The sequence below is a fragment of the Haliotis rufescens genome, unplaced genomic scaffold, assembly GCF_023055435.1.
Source record: "Haliotis rufescens isolate VD_foot unplaced genomic scaffold, xgHalRufe1.0.p SCAF_7, whole genome shotgun sequence".
NCBI classification, from domain to species: domain Eukaryota; kingdom Metazoa; phylum Mollusca; class Gastropoda; order Lepetellida; family Haliotidae; genus Haliotis; species Haliotis rufescens.
Genome location: NW_025964361.1, coordinates 13,970,817 through 13,995,592, shown reverse-complemented (window position 1 = coordinate 13,995,592; position 24,776 = coordinate 13,970,817). Strand labels below are relative to the sequence as shown.

At 40.0% G+C, this 24,776-nt stretch overlaps 1 protein-coding gene across 2 annotated transcripts; it reads right to left on the bottom strand.

Annotated features, from left to right (window-relative positions):
- Positions 1 to 6,357: 6,357 nt before the first annotated feature.
- On the bottom strand, positions 6,358 to 23,916 carry LOC124141921 (acid-sensing ion channel 2-like). 2 transcript variants are annotated; one of them, XM_048388016.1, is made up of 7 exons: positions 23,760 to 23,916; positions 16,567 to 16,665; positions 15,275 to 15,455; positions 11,976 to 12,035; positions 7,403 to 7,565; positions 6,799 to 6,890; positions 6,358 to 6,538 (listed from the first exon to the last, which is right to left on the bottom strand). In XM_048388016.1, the coding sequence occupies exons 1-7, from the start codon at positions 23,760 to 23,762 to the stop codon at positions 6,384 to 6,386; spliced, it is 753 nt and encodes a 250-aa protein (XP_048243973.1). In that variant the 5' UTR covers positions 23,763 to 23,916; the 3' UTR covers positions 6,358 to 6,383. The 2 variants fall into 2 exon arrangements, with proteins under 2 accessions (XP_048243973.1, XP_048243974.1); XM_048388017.1 differs by lacking the exon at positions 11,976 to 12,035.
- Positions 23,917 to 24,776: the final 860 nt, after the last annotated feature.

The following is a 24,776-nucleotide window of genomic DNA, read 5'->3' as shown; positions in this document are numbered from 1 at the left end:
AGAGGGTGGGGCTGAGGAAAAATGCCATGCGGCAGACAGCATATATATGTACATGTAAGGACAACAACATTTATAAGATAACAAAGGTGGAAAGTTACATTGGGTGAAAACTAACAAGGGAAGCCAACATATGATTGGCGCTGATAGGTGATTAACAATAAACAATGGAAGCCAACACTTTAAAGTAATTAGCGCTGATAGTATGGAAGTTAATACTTAAGTACATTGTGTTGTTTTTGCCACACTGAACTGATCAGTCTAAGCAGACCGTAGAAACTATTTGTCATGCTGTGTTTTGCTTCCGAGTCATGACATACACCGCGTTATCTATGGTCCAGCAATATATCGACAGGGTACAATGTAGGTCTACATGGAGATGCACCAGATTACAGACTCACATTGTACTCATATCCAACCGACCTTCAACTGCCACCCCACATACTCACGAAAGCATTACTTGTATGCGCTGTTTAATATCAAGAGGAAAGAAAAACGATTTTTTTACCCTTGTATACAGCTTAATAGATAATATGTGAAATACGTCACGTGATATGAGCGACTGAGTATAATAACCTGAACCTGGTATCATACCGCACAGGACAAAATATGGAAAATCTTGAAAGATGTATTTGTATATGCAAAACATGTCATGATATAGGTAGCTAAGTCGTCAGTTATAAATAATATTGTTTGTTGGTATACGTGACGAAACATACAGTGACATAGGTATGTCAATGTGTAGGAAACTACTTGGATGCACTAACGACGATTGATGTACATAACACATTAATTACAAACTAATGCAAGATAATTAGCTGTGTTAATGACCCAGTCTCTGATTGTAATACCCTGTACAGTATGGTTAAACGTGATTGAAGGTACAAGTTCCATTGATATATCACAATGACACACAGCATATGTTACACACAGAAAGATCCATGGTAAATAGATGGTTTTAATTTAAATAACATGGGAAATGAAGTGTATGCGCCTAATCCGAGCACATGTAATCACTTCATATTGCTATTATCAACGTTAACTGTGGGGTCACACTAATCAGGACGTCCCTCCATACATATACACGTACATGTACACATCAACTGTGATAAAACCATCTCAAAGTGGTATTTATCAAACCACTAAGTATATGCTAGTACATACATGTAGATTTGTACAAGATAAGAGACACAATGCATGTTGATCGTACATCAAATATTGATGTCAGTAAGAGTGAGTGAGTGAGTATGGTTTTACGCCGCTTTTAGCAATATTCCAGCAATATCACGGCGGGGGCTTCACACATTGTACCCATCGAACCCGGGTCTTCGGCGTGACGAGCGAACGCTTTAACCACTAGGCTACCCGACCGCCCAATGATGTCAGTAAGAATATTAAAAGACAGCATTACTTTGGCAAGACTATTTTACTAACATTACATGTACCTGCAATTCTTTCACAGTGTAGCATCAAAGAATACATTGAACATGTATGGAGAGTATTACCATGGCCCGCCACGCGTTGACGGCGTGATAGTCTCATAAAACTCTTAATTAGTGCCATAAAACAATACTATAGTTTTTGCAGAAATCCAGCAGAACACGATAACTAGGTTTTGCGTTGCAGTGTATATTCCTTTACTCGTATCAACGTACATGACAGCATAGCAACCATATTAAATTATCATAATATGTTATGTTCTGCACACAACATTGATTCTACCCACCATCTAACTCTGTAATGACGTCCAGGGAACAGTTTATTAACTCCATGAAATCTAGTGCCTGTGTGAAATGAGACCACAAACATTCTATGATCTCACTAGTGGGTACAGTTCCATCTGACCAAGCAGACTGTGTATCCAATGATTCCACGCTTGATGGCATTTCCAATTGCTCAGAATCATACACTGTTGTCATACATGCCCGTGTACAGACTGCAGAATAACTCTCTACTAAAACTGTATGTATTATTTATCGATACCGCCAATCAAATCTAAGAGGTGTCTTTGTATTATTGATTCATGAAATTGATCGATCAGCAATTAGAGATAAATAACGTTTTTTCGCCAACCGTCCTGGTCTATTTACATTTATAAACACGTGGACTCATCACTGTGAAATGTTTGGCTAATGGTTTCAGCTTCAATCCATGTGTGACATCTTTCTGTGAAGTACATCCAATTTATTAAAAAAGAATTCTATTAAGACACTGATCAAAGTGAAGATGCTCATTTTTTGTCACGGGTTCCGTGTTTGAATGGAACATAATCGGATTTTCCCGAATGGCATTGTTTATCAAAACTGTATAAACTACCAGTGCATTTTAAAGGATTTACAAATACTGACTTTCTGCATGTGCACCATTTCTTAAGTAAAACTCGGTCTCCAGATGTAACAACCACATCGTTCTTGAATAAAGAAAGTATTTTCAAGTCATCGCACGCTTTAGGTATTAATGAAGGCATTAGCTTGTCATACGTTTTTAACTTTATCGGCGGTAGGTTTAACGAAAACTCTTCTTTTACCAGCGGTTTCTGAGGACGAAAGGTTTACAGACGACACAAACAACGAAGCATGCCGGACAAGCAAGCGATGACATAAGTTCAGTTGACAAGCCAAATGGATTAATGTTAATTTGAAATGAATATAAAAATACAAATGTCAGTTGTTAAATCGAACTACGAATGTGTTTAAAGATATTTGATGGGGTGGCTGTCTTGTCTCCTCAGACGAGCGAGCCCGACCGATCTCTATTTACGATCGTCTGTGTCGCACGTGGCAAACATTAAACGGGGTGGCACGCCATGCATGGGCCATGTCCGGTGCTGATTTGAAATCAAATCAACTACCCGTGTACACCAGATATTTCGAGGGTCATTGCTTGTTCATGGAACAGCCCTTGAAATATATATCGTGATACCTTGCACGCTTGATGTTGTAACTGGCGGGCTGTGTTCAAAATGATGGCATTCGGAGGCACTGATCGTAAGATACACGCAGATTGCTTGTTTGATTATATATTGTTAGAATTGTTGATAACATTATTGCATGATGGAGACGATACGGCCATTTGTTATGTAAAATAGTATTTTTGTGAAATGTATGAACTCCAAGAGTGAATTTCAAGAATGTGTAGTCCAAGTTGAAATAATATATTTGGTGTATTTACAAATGATGAAGTCAACAACATTGAGATTATAAGATGCAGTATTATGAGTGAGTGAGTTGGGTTTAACGCCGCTTTTAACAGTATTCAAGTTATATCACGGCGTGTCAGCTTAATGTGGGAGGAAAGCCCGAAGTGATGCAGGTCTCAGACGTTTACCACTTCGGTGAAACCCGCGAGCACGGGTATGGTGCTGACAAACCTAGAAACATAATCGGGATTAACCGGGATTCGAACCCACAATCATAGGTTTCTGGCGTGCCCAAGGGACGCAACTCTGCACAGCGAATCGCGGCGCCTTACACGACTGGGCCACCCGTGCCCCCGGCAGTATTATGAAGTTAATGTTGATGTACATAATGATAATGGAATAAATAGAATATACATACTTAAACACTGTACCTTGCCTACACTCGTATTGAATTTGTGTGACGACAAAGTGATGTCACCACGGGGTGGTGTACTCGAGGGAGTATAGTTACATGATAGATACCTCACTTTGCGTACGGCATGACCGAGCAGAATCTGTTCGATTATCTGCTAATCACAGTTTGTTACACATTAGTTGTATTGTCTACTATACATTGACTTGTATCTGAAGGATACATAGCCTATAAGACCCGTGACGATCCGGGTAGAGAATGGGTCTTTAGCAACCCATGCTTGCCGGAAGAGGCGACTACGCGTGTCGTAAGAGGCGACTAATGGGATTGTGTGGTCAGACTTGGTTGATGCATGTCATCGTATTCCAACTGCGTAGATCCATGCTCGTGATGTCTATCACGAAATTGCCAGGGTCGCGAACTTGGTTGATGACAATAGCGGGGATGGTTATTCACAATATCAGTCACTTGATTGTCTGGTCCGGACTCGATTATTTACATATAGCTGGAAGCTGCTTTATGTCATCAGAAAAAAAGGATTAAATGTGACATTAAAATTACACAAAAGGCCCCGTCTCTGGACACAAATAACTCAGTCTTGATAAGTACCTATTAGATATGCTAACTTCAGCAGTTTCTGAGAAAACTTCTTACCATTGCAGACACTAATGTTATATGGCAGTAAATATTTTTTGTTTAACCTTGATTGAAGTTGTATATGTGTTGCATTGCGTCTCTTGAGATTTGGTAGACGCTCATTGCATTGTCGTTTGGACAAACAGAAACACAAATACCATGGTTACAGTGTCATATTATGAAAGTTACATATGATGATGAAAAGTTATACAGTAGTAAATATCATATACTGGCATGTATGACAAGGTTCCACACGAAGGGACTGTCCCATTGTATTTTTTTTGCTTTTGTCATATTCTAATTAAATGTTAAATTCCCAGGAGTTTTTAGTTGAGGCAATAACCATATGGCCCCTTTGAAGACAAACATCTTTCATAAGTGCAACCGCCTCAACTAATCACGATGATCTTAATTACTTAAACCGAACATCAGTTTGTACGCCCGCGTCGTTTTCCCGACGCTGTCCAGCTGTGCATACAGAAGCTTGTTACGTAACAGGTGGTTTGACCTATGTCCATTAGTCTATTAGACTGTCGTCGTGGTAACTTATACCTTTGTAGACTAGTGATACCCTCTGCGTATTTAAATCGGAACACCTGTACAATATAACTGACTAGTTATTATCAGTGAGGGGGCACGGGTATCACTATCGTTGCGTCCCTTGGGCACGCCTGGAACATATAATTGTGGGTTCGAATTCAGATTCGCCCCAATTATGTTTCCAGGTTTACCAGCACCATACCCTTGTTCGTGGGTTTCACCAAAGTTGTGAACGTCTGAGACCTGCATCACTTCGGGCTTTCCTCCCACTATATATCCTTACAATATATCACAACACTCTATGTTGTTGTTACGAAAAGCCTAGTCGCCTTTTACAGCAAGCATGGGTTACTGAAGACCTATTCTCACCCGGATCGTCACGGATGATATACTAGTATTCAATTACGAAGAACTTACAATATTTACTAATCTAGTTTTACAGATGAATCAAAGGATGGTGACGCTAGCCCCACTGTTATTGGAAATATCCTAAGATATATCGTCCTTGCTACCATATGACTGTTCCATTTCACAGCAGAAGGCCAAACAATTTAACCTGCCCTTGAATATATTTAAAAAGAGTCTAAACTTATACATTTGTGTCTGATTCTCTCTCATGTCTTCACACAATATACCAATCACAAATCAAATGCAAAATAAGTCGGACATCCAAGTGGACATAAAGAAATTACGTTCAATACAATTAACTATCGGTTGCACCTATTTGGGTTGTCTGTCCATATTTAAGAGGTCGTTATACGACGCTGCCAGATTAGGAATACATATGATTGTGTTATTAAAGGGGAGGATCCCCAAGTGCGTATCCCTTCTTATCAGTCAAACATTGCAAGGGATTCATACTTCAGTGCAACTGTTAAAAAATGTTAATCCTTGTTTATTATTGGGCATTTCAAGAGAAAAGACAGATTTTGATGTTTGTAAATCGTTTTAAACTATTATTGGATTGCTAGTGTTTAATTAGTACTAGTAATCAGTTACAAATTTTCTCCAACTAGTTTTTAGTACACCTGTGATAATGAGTGGTAGGTACTGCCCTTTGACAACAGCCTTTTAAATATTATTATTTTAAACTTCTTCAAGTCACATTATGTGACGAACCTTTTTAACTAACTCACTAACGCACTTATGACATAGTTGGGCGAGTTGGGTTTTGCGTCACTTTAGAAATATTCATGGTGAGGTACACATGAAAGAGGCTTGTACCTTAGTGTGGAGTCGAACCCGGGCATTCGGAACACATTCACCACCAGGTCATCCTGCCCCGTAATGACTAAACGACAGTGTCACACGAAACGTACTCATGACAACGGAGACCTTGACTGAAGCTGGTATCATTCAGTTGAGCACAGCCCCATTTAACTAACACGTGGAACAAGGCGTCTGATATGTACTGCACAACTTGTCAAAACTGTACACGCGTTTCTAAACAACCGTTTGCATGCCTAAAAACTTTAAACTGTACCTGATAAATGACGCAGATGTATTCATTTGGTTAAGTTAGACTTGTTATAGCTCTTAATGCAAATAGTTGTATTTAGTTATTTGTTTCCTGCATATATACTCCCACTTTTGATTAAATCATGATACAGCAAATATATTCTTGTAGATTGTGATTATTACAGTATTATTCTTGATACTTTAGGGACTAGTAGGATGGATACGTTTCACGTTTTGTCGACGATCACGCAATTTTGCGAAGATAGTCAAACCAAGAATGATGAGGAATTCCGCAAGCTCTGTGAGAGTTAGGATGCTGGCTCCGAGACAAATGCCCATCTGACCCCCAAGGTTACCTGGCAACACATCAGGAAGGTCAAAGTGAGACATTCACATCGATTGTATGTATTTGTTTCAGCAGACATAATACTTTTCTGGAGGAATGAAATAATTCCTTTCACGAAAATGAAGTTGTTATTAATATGAGCTTAACAACTTTAGTATGATGTCTCTCTTAATTGCACGTTATGGATATATAATATGGTCTATATTATGGGTGCAAACGTATTCGTCTATGGATCATATAGTATACTGGGGAAGATATTGAACAGCTCACCCATGATGGTCTCTATTGTATACTGTGGAGTTTGCACTGTTGACTGAACAATCAGATCTTCATAGAATACCTTTATTTCGAGATAATTGTTTCTGAAATTAAACAGATTGTAGAAGTATGTATTGTATTTTGTGCTGAAACAAAGATTTTCTAAATAAATACATGTAAAGTCACTGATCAGAAAACTAGAAACGGACTTCGCATATTTTACGTGACGAGTGAACACTTTAACCATGGGGGCAGCCCCGCCGTATTCATGCCAGAAAAGCAATGGCAAGAAACTTCATGTTGTAGGTAGATGTTTAACTGAAAATCGCAGACGTTTGGGTGACGTGGAAGCATGTCATAACAATCAATTAAGAAAGTCCGCAGAGATGCAAGTCTCAGCGACGGAGTCATCTATTGTTAAAGACCATCTTCGAATTTGACTGGACCAGAAGTGGGCGTTAAACTCATTAATGACCGACTGGTACAGAATAACTTAACGGTCGATCAGACATGTGTGGGTAGATCAGAAAATATTTATTTCCTCATGCATATGGTGGTAATGGAGTAAATAATCAAAACCATTTGTTATCCATCATAAAAGGACATGTATACTTGCCTGACATATTCCTTGTCTGGAGACATGGTTTCGTTCATTATCATGTCTACTGAAACATCTGAGGGGTAACTGGCTGATGACACTTTAACGGAATATTTCTCGAACGAACATGGTAGCTGGCAACCACACGATTTATGAATCGTCGCATTCATCAACGAGCGTACTGAAATATAAGGGAAATATAAGGTAAATTGTCTGAGTGTATCGTTGCACCTTGAATGTTTTGGCAACCTTTCCATCGTGAGGTCATTAGGTGACGCACACTATAGACACAAAAGGAGTTAATAAATGGTATGAAAATGAGTCATAATGATATTAATATATGTGTGAGAGAATGATATTTACTAAAAGTTATGTTTTGGTTCGATCTCTAGTCTGTCAGCTCAACGGCAGGGATTCGTGATTATTCGTGATTATTTTGTTAACTATGCACAAAAAGTAGGACATGTTTTGTTTTAAGGTGAAACAAGAGGGGGAATACAACGATGTCTGACAATGAAAACAAGTGATGTATGTGACAAGAACTTATCTGAAGAAATCAAGCTTTCAAACGCAACATTTTGACAGTCATGAAGCACGTGACCTCGAACAGCACCTACAAGGGGCGGTGTGCCAGATTACCGCTGCCATGACGACTTCAGCTCTGCTGTGAGCAGACGCATATTGTTTTCTGGGAACCAAACGCCCAAAGGCACATTACTGAACTCATTTAATCATAACGGAAGCATCAACATTAATTATAAGACGTTTACGTGTCACAGGCATGTTGCATATGGGCACACGTTAGAATATTGCTCCCCAAACTCTGCTTGATTCTAAATCTATCATCGGCAGATTGTGGGAACGATAATAAAAAAACACATCACATCGATGATTGACGCAACAATTCAAGCCGTGGACAGATTAAAGTTCTGTCGGAAATGCTAGAATACTGCTTTTTGCCTGTTAAAAAGGGATTTAATTTTTCACAGACTGCTGTTATTGAAATATAGAGTAACTACCGATAGACCTACCTGTGGTTTGAAGTATTTCAGTCACAAGGGGTCCTATCGACAAGTTTACAGGAGACAAATTCGAACCAAAACAGCAAGTTTACATTTATTCAAGTCCAATAATAGCAGTCTGAAACGGAGTATAGAAATGTGCCAACGTGACTCCGTTAAAATAATAATAATAATAATAATGTAGTCTTCATAAAACATCTGATCCACACACAAATGCCATCATGGAGGTATAGGGGTGGTCTCAAAAACAAAACTGGAACGTAAAAGGATATCAGACAGCTTTGATACAGGACGATTAGGCATACAGTGTACAAGCTTTATGAGCAGAAGGTAACCCTGACTTGTAGTAAAATTTGGGAGGAATTAAAGATACAATTAATGTTAACTGCATTAACTATTGCCCTCCAAGAGATGGATTTCGATACACTGCGCGTGGCGATGACCGAGCACTTTTCAGGGGAAAATATTCCATCCTGTCTATGAGGTCACATTATCTCCGAACCATTCATAACTATCAGAGTCAGGGCGTCCAGATAATGTACCTTGATGAATCATTCCACTGACTACATGTGGCTATCGGCAGATGGACAAAAAGCACCCACAGACCATCAGGTAAAGGCAATCAATCGTGTCCTTGCTTTGCACGCTGCAACCCATGATATGGGGCTTATTGATGGATGTGCGCTAATTTTCGAGGTGAAAAAGAAAACTGGTGATTTTCATAACGAAATTATAGGAGATGATGAGTTCATAGGCAGGTTAACGTCCGGGAATCAGATACTGTCACCCAAACCATGAGTAGTCTGAAGGCGACCATACAGAAATATATGACATTGACGACTTCAGACCATACGAATGGAAAGTGGAGAAAATTCGGCTGAATAAGAACCCTGTAAAGTACAGGACATATGTGCGTTGTCTTAAGTACGCCAGTCAGACATTGTGAGCCCATCTTGACCAAGTGTAAAGGGTTGGTGGCAAGACATAACACAACATTCAAAAGTACAGAATCATATCAGCGGAGATAAATGCTACCTCAAGAAATCACCTGTAGAACAACAAATACTTCTGGATTCCAAAATCCCTTCCAATGCTCATCCCGTTTCGTAGCTCTTAACTATTCTATCATATTTCCAAGCAAATATAATGCTGTACATATATCCTAAATTGGTACCCCATCAACGCATGTCAATTAAGTAGTACTACAATAACAGCAATATTTTGAGACCAGCCCCAACTCGGTGACATTTGCACCTGTGAGAATGCATGGGGCAGTGTGAGGTCATCACCTGGGGGCAGGTGTTAGGTAATTACCTCAGGTTATAGGCCATTTTATACATGCATGACAACACACGAATATTGATCATCATTTTACCTGTAAAAGTACATTTTAAGGGTAATCACAGTGTCGGTTCGGACAGGCTAGATTATGGCAATTTGCGTTATTTTGATATATACTCTTTCTATAGTCCTATGTCTCGTATTTATTAAATGAAGCAAGAAAACCAGTGTTCCAGTATTTGCGACAGTACTTAAGTCACAACAATGGTATTAGGAAATCGGTTGCAAACTATCAGACAGATAAAGGACCGGTTGCAAGAGTACATGCCCGGGCGGTGCACAGATCTTTGCACAGATTGCAAGTGACCCATCAAGTGAATCATTTATAAGTTTTGAAAGGCTATTAATCTTTAAACCAAATAAAGTGACGGATGCAATACTGCCCTGTGGGACACCCTGATCCTGATTATAATGGTAGACAGTGTTTGACCCACACGAACTTGAAAACTGTCGGCCTGTTAAAAACTTGGTTACCAACTGAGGCAAACGACCTCTCGGTTACATGTGCTGTGTGGGGCAGGACCGAAGCCCTAGAAACTCAGGAGCCAAGCTTTCGAACATGGTCACCCATCCGACGTTGCTCAACTGCAACAGATTTGTGACCCTGCGATCTGTGCACGTGCCACCACGTCAGTTTAATGTTACAACATCAGCTTATTCCACAATTGGATTAGGTCACACCATGGATTTGTTCAACACTAAGCTTAATGCTCCGACATCGGCTTTTTCGTTTGTTAGCCTGAACATGCTAAACTCGACAACGATGCATATTAAATTACATTGTAACATAAATTATGAGGTATCCTGAACCATATCATGTCACATTCATATCAATTAAGTGTAGTGTATAAAAGTATCCAAATGAAGTTTACAAAAGTCTATAAACATACAGCTCGGCGTTAAGGATAGCTACGAACACTTTGTGGATAGTACTTTACTCCGCATTCGGCAATACAACAGCTTTGTCATGTAATCAATCGAGTCTAAGACGGTTGGAAGGGCCGCTTCAGGAAAAAAATAACATAAATTGAATGATAGTTCAGACAAACGCAACCTTGTACATGCAATAATGGACGGGTTCATTTTGCCGCGGGGACGTGTTTCGAATTAGAGAAGTGTTGCAGACAGTTTCATGTGTCGAGTGGTGTGGATATATTTCATATCGCTTTTCTGAATTCATGATTTTGAATAAATGTGAAACAGACAAACACTAACAAATTTGCGAATGAAATGTGTGAAATGCCCCGCGTGTCTACACTTCTGCAAGTACAACATGTGCATATACTTGGGTTGTCAGTCCATCTTTGAGGAGGTCATTCTGAGACGATGTCGTACTGGCCAATCCCGAAATACTTGTTGAAAGGTGAGGATCCTCCGTTTTGTATCTGTTGTGAAACAGTATCACGGTCAAGCAGGTCCTGCTTGACTGTATTGATTTTTCCATCACAAAGGATAAATATTTCAGTGTACAAACAGCCAGGGGCCTTTTTCATTCATGATAGTTCACATTTAATATTACGATTTTTAAAAGAAATATAATAATATTAATTCATAAATATTGATGTACAAAGTGTGTTTTTTTATGAATATGAATACGTGTGTGTGTGTGTGTGTGTGTGTGTGTGTGTGTGTGTGTGTGTGTGTGTGTGTGTGTGTGTGTGTGTGTGTGTGTGTGTGTGTGTTTTGGAGGGTTGGGTTGAATTAGCATACCATTATTCTCCCCGTAAGAGGGTATGTAATTTCCACGTCATACAAAGTACTTTTTAATGCATGTAAGAATTTTAAAATGAGTATATTTGTCATGTGACATTGATGGCTTAAATTGCGTATAATCGCCAGCAGCTGAAAGCAGGGTGGAATTCCTGCTGGGGAAACATGCAGGTCGCAGGAGTACTGTAAGTCCCCAAGGTCCCTATAGGGTGGCCGAGCTTTGGTTGTTGGCGATCTATATCCCCCTTTTATATTTTCCTGTTAGTTGATAGTTTATTCTTTTACACGCTGTTTTAAAATCTTGTGATAATCTACTTATTGAGTTGTCCTTGAACAACATCCTTTTATAAAATCTTAATATATTTGTTAAAAATGTATGATTTTATCTCGTCACGGCATAACTGAAATATTGCCGATGTGGCGTTAATGTTTCACTCACTCGCTCTCTGTGTCCTACTTTTTGGCATAGCATATTTTGTTGGAAAAGGTAACAGAGAACAATGTTATCCCCTACTTACCAATTATTGGTTGGAAGCATGTGACGTGGTCTCGAATAGAACAGACCTTTCCCATAGTTTCTGTAAATAGCGAACATGTAATAACTTATTGAAGCTAAATATATATATATATATATATATATATATATATATATATATTATTTATAAATTAACAATTGTAGGGAGACCATTCTAGTTTATGTAAATACATTAAGACGTCACAGTTGTAATTTATGACGTCATCATAAGTATGACGGTCAATGCTTATAATTAAATTCGACAACTTAAAACATGTTTTATCTACAATAGTTTAACCCCAAACAGTTGCATACATCAAAACAGACAAAAATGACGACATTGATAAACATTCCAGGTGTAGGAATACATACAGTGGCGTGACATGAATCAGGTGATCGTTTAATTTATGCACATAACTTGACACGCCTACACAGTCAGTAGCCAATCAACGGAGAGTGGGATTAAACAATGTTTATAGGACCTGTCAATTAAGGCAAGAGGCGAAAAGAACTGCAACAGTCAGACTGTAACGAACCGGAAGAAATATGTCCGAGAGAAGGCGGCTGTTTCAAATAACATGGTCATTTACTGCGTGATTCAAACATTACTTCCCTGATTACGCTAAAACACAGTTGGAGAAATGCTATTTAGAAATGAAACCCGAAGACATGAAAGTTGAACCGAGGCGAGCGGGAAAAAAACAGGAGAGCGAGCCTGCACGTTTGCTGTTTCATTCATTCTCGGCCTTCGGTTTCAAAGGGTAGTTTGGACAATGAATATACATGAAAGTCGCTAAATGTCCTGTGCATGACGATACACGTGAGCAGAAAGGGAATTCCCTCGACTGTAATATTGGGATTCCCCGACATTCCGCAGTAATAAAAGAAGTGCGCCGCGGTTGGTGTGGCTTTATTGTTTACATTCATTTGGAAATGAATGCAATAACACGTGACCAATTCAGCTAATCAGAATGCAGGAATTTCCATGAACACAACGAAAATTTAATTATATTGTGATGACACACATACCCTGTTACAAGATGTATTCAACTGATGTTTGCTATTCCTAGAAGTTACAGTAATTGGAAATAACAACAATGGATCAGACACTTGTCAGGACGATAAGCAAATATACTTGATTTCAGGGCGAAGTTTTTAAAATGTAAATGATCGTTACTCCGATGGTCTAGGTTCGAGTCCAAATAGGTATAAGCCCTATAACTCTGTAGATCCCCGCTGTGACAATGCTGGAATACGGCTAAAAGAGGCGCAAAACTCAACTCAGACACTCACTTAATTCATCCACTGCCTACATAAGCCATAGTGAGTAAAATGCACCTAAACGGATTGTCCCTGCTTCATAATTATATATTCACATGATGTAATTTCTAAAATAAAAACATGTATGAATGGAAGAAGTGATACTTTTTTCATTTAATACGTATGTGCACGCAAAAAGCACATTGTCAGCTGTTAGCGAAGCTATTTCAGGTTGCGAGAGTTATATTTAATTACGTCTGAAAATATACTGAGTCAAATTAAAAACTTCACGTTTTAAAAAGTAATCCGATATATGATATACAACGGACAAATGTATCAGAGAAGGTAATTTTTAATCATTAATGTCCAAAGAAGGATTTTAATTAACGGTGGTAACCATAATTTGTTCCAAGCACCTACGGTATTCGGTAATAACATCAACAGTTTAAATCATAAGTCCCAAGCACGAGAATCTGATGGCATACAAGTTCAGTAGCGTGTATGGCCACCATGTGCGTTGACAAATGCCACACAACGCCTCCGCATGGACCTTGTGATGCTTGTGAACACATGATTGGGAAGACGACGCCATTGTTGCTGCAAAATGGTGCCAAGATCTTGCAAATTCTGTGGTTGGTTCTGGAGAGTGCGCAGACTTCTGCCAAGAGCATCCCAGACGTGTTCGATGGGATTGAGGTCGGGAGACCTTGACGGCCAGTCCATGACATTGACGCCCGCATTCTGAAGGAAATTCCTTGTCAAAATTGCTGTGTGGGGTTTGGCATTGTCGTGTTGGAAGATCAAACCCGGTCCATGTGCTGCCATAAAAGGCAGAAGTTCTGGTGCCATTACTTGGTCGCGGTAAGCAGCAGCGTTGAGGTTGCCACGGATGACAAGAAGCCTGGAACGTGCATTGCCACAGAAAGCACCCCAAACCATGACACTTCCGCTTCGAAATCTGTCAACTTCCTGTACACAACACTGGGCATAACGTTAATGACGGCGCCTCCATACCCTCGCCCTACCATCAGCAAATCGAAGATTAAATCGGGATTCATCACTGAAGTCGACTTGATTCAAATTCCTCTGAGTTCATCGTAAGTGTCGCTGTGCCCACAATTGACGTTGACGTCTGTGTAATTGAGTCAGAATCGGCCCGCAGTATTCCCGTCGTGCTTGAAGGTGAGCAGTTCTCAGACGGTTTCGAACAGTTTGCGCACTCAGTCTACCCCTAAACAGTTCATTTCTGGTTGATGTAGCCGTCAAAAATCGGTTACGGAGGTGACGTAAGACAATCTGACGATCCTCTGCATTTGACGTCACACGTTGTCGACCTGGCCGAGGGCGATCAGCGGTGGTACCCGTTTGCTGTAGACGCGTCTGTAAATCATAAACAGTCCGTCGACTACAAACCATCGTCCTTGCGATGGCACGTTCACGTTGCACATTTGAAAGGCGTGGCATGACAAATGGCCTAAAGACTTTTGTTTTCTTGTGTTTTTCTTTTTTTGTTAATGACTGCTAACAAGTATGGCTGAAAACACGTGCGGTATTATGGCCACGTGACCAGTTGCACGTGAAAAACCACTTTTGCCACTTTTGTGCTGTGCACATGATTTTGATCGATTTACCTGCACAAAAACGGGTGTTATATGAAGACAATACGTGGCCATTACTGTTTAAATACACAATAAGGGCCAACAATGATAACTGGTCAAAATGTTAAAATTTTAGGATTGTGAAGTTTTTAATTTGGTTCAGTATATAAAGTCAAATTCTTTGTTAGCGCTGCCGTATTTTAACAAGCTTTACCTCAATACTTGTTTGTGTTTTTTCAGAAACGTCTAACGTTCAGGGCAACCTGTACCAGGATTTTGTAACACTTGACTAAATACCCTCATATCGTTAAAGAGACCAGGTGCACTTTACACAAGACAGTAAATATAATGATAACAACAACTTTCACATATGATATTTGCATACTTGTGTATAAGAATTACACATTCAAAAAGTTATTTACAGTCGAATGATAGATAAGCTTACCATCATCGCCCAATGACACACACTGACATTGGTGGTATGCTATCAATGCAAAACACTCCCTCAGGCAGTTTTCGTATGTGTATATGTCGAAGTACTGCAGGGTGTTGTTAAATGAGGGCGAAGACGTGTCCACACATGTTCGGTTCTTGAAGGCCTGGTAGGGCGGTGGCAAATACTGGTACTGTTAATAAGCGACAAGACATCTAATACGATAATTGAAGAGATTATGTATTGACCACTGTAACAAGAAAATGTGTCTGCAATTACTTGCAAATTTATTAAGCAACCTCCACGCTATCATTTCTCAAAGGGCCCAGATACACGACATAGCACCACACATTTCCAGAATGATGCATAAACATTATATATGTCGCATTGCAGCCAGGAATTCATTTCCATTGTAACGACAATATTCCTAATCTGTTGCAAGAAACAAATGCTGAGAGAAGTAAAACAAAGTTATTATTAACCAGTGCATAATATGTCTTAATTTACAAGCTACATTGATAAGAAAGTTATGACCACATCGCTTGCGTCATATATATATATATATATATATATATATATATATATATATATATATATATATATATATATTGATTTTGGACAATACATGTAATTTGATGTGCGATATCAATAGTGGAAGCCGACAATTACCATATGCTAAAACAGGTATATGCCCTTCACTTCAATGGCATTGTGTGGAGAACTCGTGACCAATGCGAACAAATACAAACGAGAAAGCGCCGTACCTTTAGCTACCTGAGTAAGAATGCTGCACGTACTTCCCGTGTAATTTACTTGACCATCAATTTCACTCACTCACTCACTCACTCACTCACTAACTGCTGGGTTTCACCAAAGGAAGCCTACATCGCTTCAGGCTTTCCTCCCACATCAAACTGACTCGCCGTGATGTAACTGGAATACCGTTTTTACAAGGGCCATTAAACCTAACTTACTCACTCACTTCACGCCTCGTTTTATCGTTGGTATAATGCAATAACCGTGTTTCACTTTGAGAGGTAATCTCACCTGCAATATCAGTTGCAAGTATATAAATACCATGTCAGTCTTATTTCAATCCCTTTACCTTTTGTCCATTAACATCGTACTCGTATTTTATTTACATCTATCTGTTAATTAGATTATTTACATCGTTCTGTTCATCGGATGGTGTTAAACCGGTACAGAACTATGTAATGAATGGAATAAAGGCAATGGGAAGTTGGACGTTTATGTACTAGCATATCGTGCATGAGTGTTCATTGTGACACTAACAAGTGACGTACCGTTGATCTTTGAACGACCGCGTATGTCGATGTCCCTGGAGCTGCCAGGAAGGAGGATGCCACTAAATCTGGGTGAATTCGGGGATCATGCAGGGTGACCTGCAATCAATGAATCGTATAAAGGGTTGTGATATACCTTGTATTAGAGTTATATGATGTCTTCATTGTATAATACATTAAATTACGCAAAACGCATTTCCTGTATTTATTCTTCACACCCATGTTTGTCATGAGAAGCGACTAACAGGATCAGTTGTGATTGCGATACTCATGACAACTGGATTCTCTGGACCAGATTCCATTATGTAATGGCCGCCGTCATATACAGTAAACTACGGTTATAACGAACACGCTAATAACGACATGGCAGATGCCCTACCACCAGACAACGGAGGCGGTCCTGGATTATGTCTTTCTAATTGTTTCAGCGATATCATAGCGTGTCACCTTAATACAGAAGTAAATCCCTCTTTGGTACATAGTGCTGACGATCTGTGGATAAAAGCCAACAGTTCGGGAAAAGGAACTGCGTTGCCTTGAACTACAGGATTTCACATAGAAAACACAGGGCGGCGTGGGAGGCCTTGTGGCAAAGGCGGTCACACGTCACACCGAAGCCTCAGGATCGATGTCTCACATTGTTATAATGTGCGAAGCCCATTTCTAGTGTCCCTGTGAGGATATGGCTGGCATATTGCTTATAAACATTGTAAATGTTATTGATAAATAACCTGGGTACTAACTGGTTGTTCAAATTCGTTACAGTTTTTAGTGTGACATAAAGACATCGATTAGGCATAGTTTATGTGAGATGAAATAAACGCGGCGATCAAAAAGGACCTTCATTTCGAGAGTGACATAGACATAGAATAGCTCCACCAAGAAGTACGGTCAGTTCATGTAGCTGCTTCATATCAAGCAATATAAGGTATGTATATATGTTGGCTTATCAGACAAATGGACTCTTTAACGAGAACTGTTTTCGAATTAGACACTTGTCTATCACTGCGATACATTCATACCTTTAATCCAGCTGCAAGTTCGCGTATGAGGACATAGTTACCCTGATCAATTCTGGCATACATAACTAGATTTTTATTTGATCCAGTCACTCGCACTTTAGCTACATCAGAAGCATTCCAGTTGAACGTTGCACAAAAGCCAGAGCCTGTATAAATAGGCTTCATTGATAATGCGCATGGCACGTACTGAACGCCATCCATCTGACACATGTAGAACATTTCCTCAGGGTTCATGCTCAAGTTTCTCCACCAATCTCGGCTCTGACTATCCTGAAACGCGGAACCGCCATATCCTGGATCCGTCCAGTTTATGGGCACTGGTAATGAACCAGTATGGCTCTGTTTTGTGAAGAACTTCTCAAGATAAGAATCAGCTGCTCTAATTTTGCTTAGGTTGAACGGACTCATATTGCAGAAGGTGACAGCTGGGAAAGGCAGTTCCTCGAGCACCTCCACCTTCGTGTTGGTGATCACTGGGTATCTGTAGTAGTTCATCAGCTCCTTCGTTACAGAATAGGACATGTACGCTGACATCACCAGGACTGCAACTGCCCATGTCGCACTGTAATGTCAAAAACTGTCTGTTTGGATACATGATGAGTTTTGTATCGACGTACGAGTAACAAACTGCACTTTTTAGTTTCCATTAAAAAGGAAATCTTGTGTATTCCTGATACAGGAGATGTACCACCCAAAACTCACAAGCTTGATAACGTTATTATATACACAAGACAATTACAAGAGAATTTAATCAATGTTGAAACAACATTATTATTTTGGAAAATATTAAGGCAAAAGCAGGAAGGCGATGAACCTTTACCTGACAGTGAATTGTTATTTTATTTCTTCAAAAACATAAACGGGTAATCGGCAGACGATGATTCTGTTCTGATTCCCGATAAGAATATAACGACGAAGAAAGCAAAGTACTTAACAATGCGATAACAAGAGACGAAATAAAGGATTTTGGGCCCACCTTTAGAAGAAAGTACAACAAACTGTTCAAACACGTGGCAATACCCTATGACGTAATTTGTAGTGTTTTGTTGCCAGTCACACCGGCGAAACAATGCCCTGTGACGTCAGGGGAAATCAAGTGTGCATAAGCTGTTCCCAGGGATCTATCATCTCGGCACGCAATGTCAATGAATACGCCCAGCGATGTTGAGAGTTTGGAATGTTTGTTTACTAAATAGAGCCTGTGGCGGCGCATTTTATATAGCAAGCACTAGTTTTCAAAGCACTTGTATTTTCAATGTATTTTTTTCCGGGTTTTTTCGTAATTCAAGTGGCTTAAATGATTATAAATGGGAACTAATATACATATATTATTTTTTCGATTCATTAACTTTCATTATAATGCACAGGAATGCAGTTTATTAGGTTTATTATATTGGCACTGAACACATCCAAATGTCGCCGGTGTCGCGACGAACTCTATCCTTAGTCCTTGGATCCCCTTTACGATCAATTACGATCATTAGGATCATTAGGTGCAGGTACCCGTTTAATGGCTATTAGATTACCAGAACTCTATCATTAGCCCTTCAACCCTAGCTTTACGATCATTGGGGTTAGGTACCCGTTTAGTGGTTATTATAAATTATGTAGCGGCTCCTAATATTCTTCACACAAAAACGTCGAGAAAAAAGGATGAAATGGCTTAATGTCGAATATTTTTGCTTCGGGAAACTGTCCTGGAACATTCACACAAGCCACTTTCACCCTCTACATTTATTCAGTTCTGATTCAAAAGCGAACTCACCCTTGCGTCGTCAAGAGCCATGCTTACGCCTCCCTCGTTCCTCTCTCGTCTGACGCCTGACGCCAAGAGTCGTTTTCGGTTCGCGCCATATATCGGTTAAATCCTCACCACTCGGTGATGATTACGGAATGGGACTAAAGTCACGAGACACCGTGCCTACCGGTGATCCGTGTAAATGTCCCTCACCTATTCGTAACGGCGTAGGCATGACCTGGTAAATTTGAACTTGGTTTCACAGTCTTGACGTAGCTCAGTCGGTTAGCTAACAATCCGAAGGTCGCATCACCTGACCTACGGCAGAGATAGTCCTCACGAGAAGTTGTGGTTCTGTATTCTGAAGGTGCTCCGGAATTTGTCCTTAATGCCCCGGTCACACATTCACGGATTGTCTTGCCGGATCCACTACGGATGGAAACTCACGGATGACCCCGGAAAAGACTATATCCGTGGTCCTCTACGGATGCACCACGGTTTGACTATGGGTTTTTACGGATCAAGCAAGGATAATGCAGAAAATGGGCAACTTGACAACGGGGAGTGATACGGATTGCTACGGTTCGGTACGGTTTGGTATTGTTTAGTACGGAATGACACGTTTCACGGCCTATGCACTGCGGATTAACAACGGTTCGCTACGATTGTAGTACGGGTTAGCACGAATTAGAACGGTCTGGCACGGATAAGTACGGACTCTCACGGAGCGCCATGGAACTTGCAACGATAAGCAATCCGTATACATGAATTCCCGCCGTCGCGTGTTCATTCCACAACTTCAAAATGCCACCACGAAAGAGAGGAGCAATGTTTTTTTCCAATTTTTATTGTTCAAGAATATATTATGTTTCAAATTCACAAAGTGAGAAATAAAGACAGAAATAAAAGGTTGATATAAACATTTGTAAATGATGTTAGTGTATGTTTTTTTATGTAAGTACAAATAAAAACGTATTCCAAAGTTTTTAATAATAATTATAATATTAATAAAACACGATCTGTAAATATCCAACACAATTCGACCGTTCTGAAGAATGATTTTTTATACCATCCTATTCTGCCATGGCACCGCCCCGACAGGTGAATTGACGTAGTTTTAAAGGTACAGCCTCTGCTGCTTCGCTTCCAAGGTGTCTAAGTTGCCACCCCTGGTGTTCTGCACATCGTCAATGTAAACACCCTCTCTCCAGGCTCCAGGGATGACGTCGTGGTTAACATCCTCTTGATCAATGAGAGGGTTCTGTTCACCAGGATATCTGACCCTCATGATGTTGTGAAGGCACACACAGGCGAGGACTATGGCATATACTGTATCAGGGTCCTGCAACATGACGGAGAGCAAACACCGGAATCTGTTTGCAAGGATACCAAATGCATTTCCCAAAACTCGTCTGGCCCTCGAGAGGCGGTAGTTGAAGATCCTCTCGTCATTTGCAAGACCCCGCCTGGAGAAGGGCTTCATGAGCCAGGTATTCATGCCAAATGCATCGTCTGCAATGATATAGTAAGACATCGGTCTGTCATCACCGGGAAGGGGAGCTGCTGGTGGGATGCCGATTACACCCCTTTCAATGGCGTTTTTCAGCTCACACTGGTTCCAAATCTGAGCGTCGGAGCAACCACCTTGTGCACCAATATTCACCCACCGGAACTTGTAATCGGCGTCGACTAGAGCCATCAGAACTATTGAGTGATATCCTTTATAGTTGTAGTATAGGGAGCCACCGTTCTTAGGACACCGTATGGCAACATGTTTGCCATCTAGAGCACCGCGAGCATGTGGGAATTGCCATTTTGCAGAAAACTGGTCGACTATTGCCTGCCACTGTTCAGGCTCAGTAGGGGTGTCGATAACATCCCCAGCATACATGTATGTTGCAATTATGGTCTCGCATATGTCCCGAACAATACCAGAGATGATATTGTGCGCCACCCTGAAAACCATACATCAAGATCCGGTAGCTGTCCCCCGTAGTCAGGTATCGCAGGGTGACTGCTAGCCTCACTCCAGGTTTGATAGACTGTCTGTACCAGGTAATGTTCTTCATAATCATGCGACCCACTACTTGTAACTACTTGGAACATCTGTAGGTCTATTCTCACAAAGTTCTTGAAAGCAGATGGATTTTCCACACTCAGTTCAGCCATGAGTGCTTCATACTGGCCGTGGATGGGTCGTCGGAGGAGCCAGTCCCTGGTCCACCATCTCTTCTGCATCCGGTCACCTCTCAGTCTGTCCTCAAGCAGCTCCACCATGGCCCTGGCTTTTTGTGCGATATTAATGTCCAGGTCCAGCCAGTTAAGTGCCAGCCTCAGTTGTTGGTTGTTCATGTTGGTTGTTGTTAGATGTAGACTTCTTGGATGAAACAGATATGAAGTAGAGCCCTATAAACTGGAAGTCTGGTGACAGAACGGGGGTGACACCTAGATGATCCGTAACTGTAGTGGACCGCAGTAAGCCGTATTATGCCGTGATGTCACGTAGTCACCCGTAGGAATCCTTGAGAAACATTGGTAATTTCTACCTATCCCTAATAGAACGTAGTGCGATCGTGCTGATCCGTGACAAATCCGTAACAAACCGTATTGTATCCTTCGCTAATCCGTGGTGTAACCGTACGTAGTTCACCGTAACTAACCTTACCGATCCTTGGCGACTTGAGTCCGGGGATGTACTACGAATAAGTACGGTTTATTACGGACTACAACGGATAAGTACGTTCTTATACGGATCAGTAAGGATGTACTACGGTTGTCTAATCCGTGGGGAATTTTTGAACATGCTCAGAAATTGTCACGGATATACAAGTACTACTACGATTGACCCAGGATACAATACGGACAGCTACGGACCACTACAGATTGCCACGAATGATGCCGGATCGTATCCGAGGCTAATCCGGCGTCCGATCCGTGAATGTGTGACCGGGGCATAACCTAATAAAATAACATGGCTGCTTGACACAACGCAAATAGTATTCAACAGAGTCTAGCGATCAGGAATTAGGCAAAAGACTATGACAATATAGCATATCTGGCAAATGCTTCAAAGTTATTCATAACATTTATCAGAATATAAAATCATGTCATGATTTGTAATGAAAATTTTATGAATTTCTTGCCGTCAAAATCAGGTTTAAGGCAAGTAGAAAACTCTTTTGTTTGCATTGTATCTGGATGACCTTGAAACATCACTCTTGCAAAGGTGTGGAGTTAAAATCCAATACATTTTATGAACGAATAGAAAATGTTGCAGTTATGTTGCCGTCAACTTCGAAGGAGTTGCAAAATACGTCAGACTCATTCAAAGATGTTGTAAAAACTGGAGGGTTAATATTAATATTTCCAACACCAAAGTAATGAGCTTTGGCGGATCGAAAATAGATTACAAAAACGGTTTCAATGTAAGTGAATATAGTTTAGGAAATGTGGAATCCTGTCAATACCTGTTGTTATCGTGCAAAGGTATCGCCAATTTACAGGTACGAAGCAAAAGTTAACAGAAGAAGGCACTAAATTTTAAAGCAATGTATTATAGTCTATGCCAAGGGCGGAAAAAAGTATTTGTAAATTGGATGTCCACTGGATCTCAATGTAGCAAAATACGGGAATTTGAAAATCTTTCTATTACATAAACTACTTACCCTCGTTTTATCAAACACCTTACTTCACTACGAAAGAGTACTGTATCTTATGATATATGGCGAACTTGGAAGATCTCATCTCTCATATTAAAATGATCTATTTTGGGGGCAAGAAGGCTATCTCGGAAAACTTCTAAATTATCTTTAATAATGTATAAATGATTGTTAATGATAATGCAAGGGGAACCTTGATTAACTTTTTTGTGATGTATGGATATAACACAATATTCAAAGTCAAGGCTATCTGAAACATATTGTTAAAGGTAAACTACACTACAACATGACCCATGTATTGAGTTGTTAAAATGACTGCTTAACGTCTGTTTGGAGAACTTTACTTATGTTCAGAACGTCCAATCACACTTTACCAGTTGAAACAGGCAGATGGAGGAAAATACCATTATCTGGAAGAAAATGCCCACTCTATCAATTGTATGTCATAGGTGATGAATTTGAATACTTGACGAAGAGAGGAAACAACTCATTCATAAATATTATTAAGTTAATCCTAACATGTATTAAATGAAATCACTCGTTAATAGCCGAAGATTGGGGACATTGAGAAAACTATCTAAGTTATGTAACATAATCATGATAAAGTTCAAACCTTGAAAATAATACTATTTCATAAATATGTACACACACACACACACACACACACACACACACACACACACACACACACACACACACACACACACACACACACACACACATACACAAACACACAAACACACACACACACACAATCTGAGGCAACCTACTTACCATCGGACTCTGTAGCGTCCTGGTCTGAGCTTGTTGACACCGTGAATACCTGTGTTGTTTGTGAATTCAGTCCACAGATCTACAATGTCATGATCAGTAGATGGATGATCTTTTTTCCAGGCTGTTTTCCTCCCCGCGGGTATCACTGTTGCAGGCATTGTTGTGGAAGTTATATACATGGAATCACTGTGTTCTTGCTCTTATAGGGCAGGCAGGCCATTTGTTATCACGGCACATTCATCAAACGCATTACATTGGGTGACTGTATTCGATCCAAGATTAATCTAAGTGGCTTATAGAATTTGTTAACGGTTAATCACCCATTGTAATCATTCAGTGTATAAAGACATTGCATAGTCCATTATAAATGACAATGAAGTTTAGGTATCCATATCCACAGGACATTGTCTATTTGTTTTCCAATGTGCAGTGTGCGTGGTATATTCACAGTATACTGATCAAATTGTACTTTAATAATGTTTCATTTACAGGTCAATTAATTCTGGAGACAATAGTGCAGTTGTTGATTAGTTCTAGCGTTTAAACGCGTTGTTGTACATTAGATGCTTCTAGTCATCTTACTTCAGTGAAGCCGTATGGAATACACTGCCGATGTGGCCGAGGGGCCTGAGCGCCAAATTCTCAAATAATGAAATCGGTAATGTCACATAGTAAACACGACTTCCAAGCAGTATGAGTCGATGAAATCATACTCTGTCCATGCTTCAAACATGCTCAGAGTAATGTTGCTAATATTTTGTATTTTGGCCTTAATGGAATAGACTACTACTGGTGTCCGCCCAACAGGTGGGCTCCGATTACAGGAGTCGCCCTATCAAGGTTTCATTTAATATATTTATCTTTCGTATTTCGTTGGTATTCATTATATTTTCATATAAAATGAATTCAGGAAAAATACAGTAAATATAATATGAGTCAGTTTAAGAAAGAGACTCTTCATATAACCACTTGACATTGAGAGTGTTTTCCTGTATTAACGTCTAGCTCTCACATGTC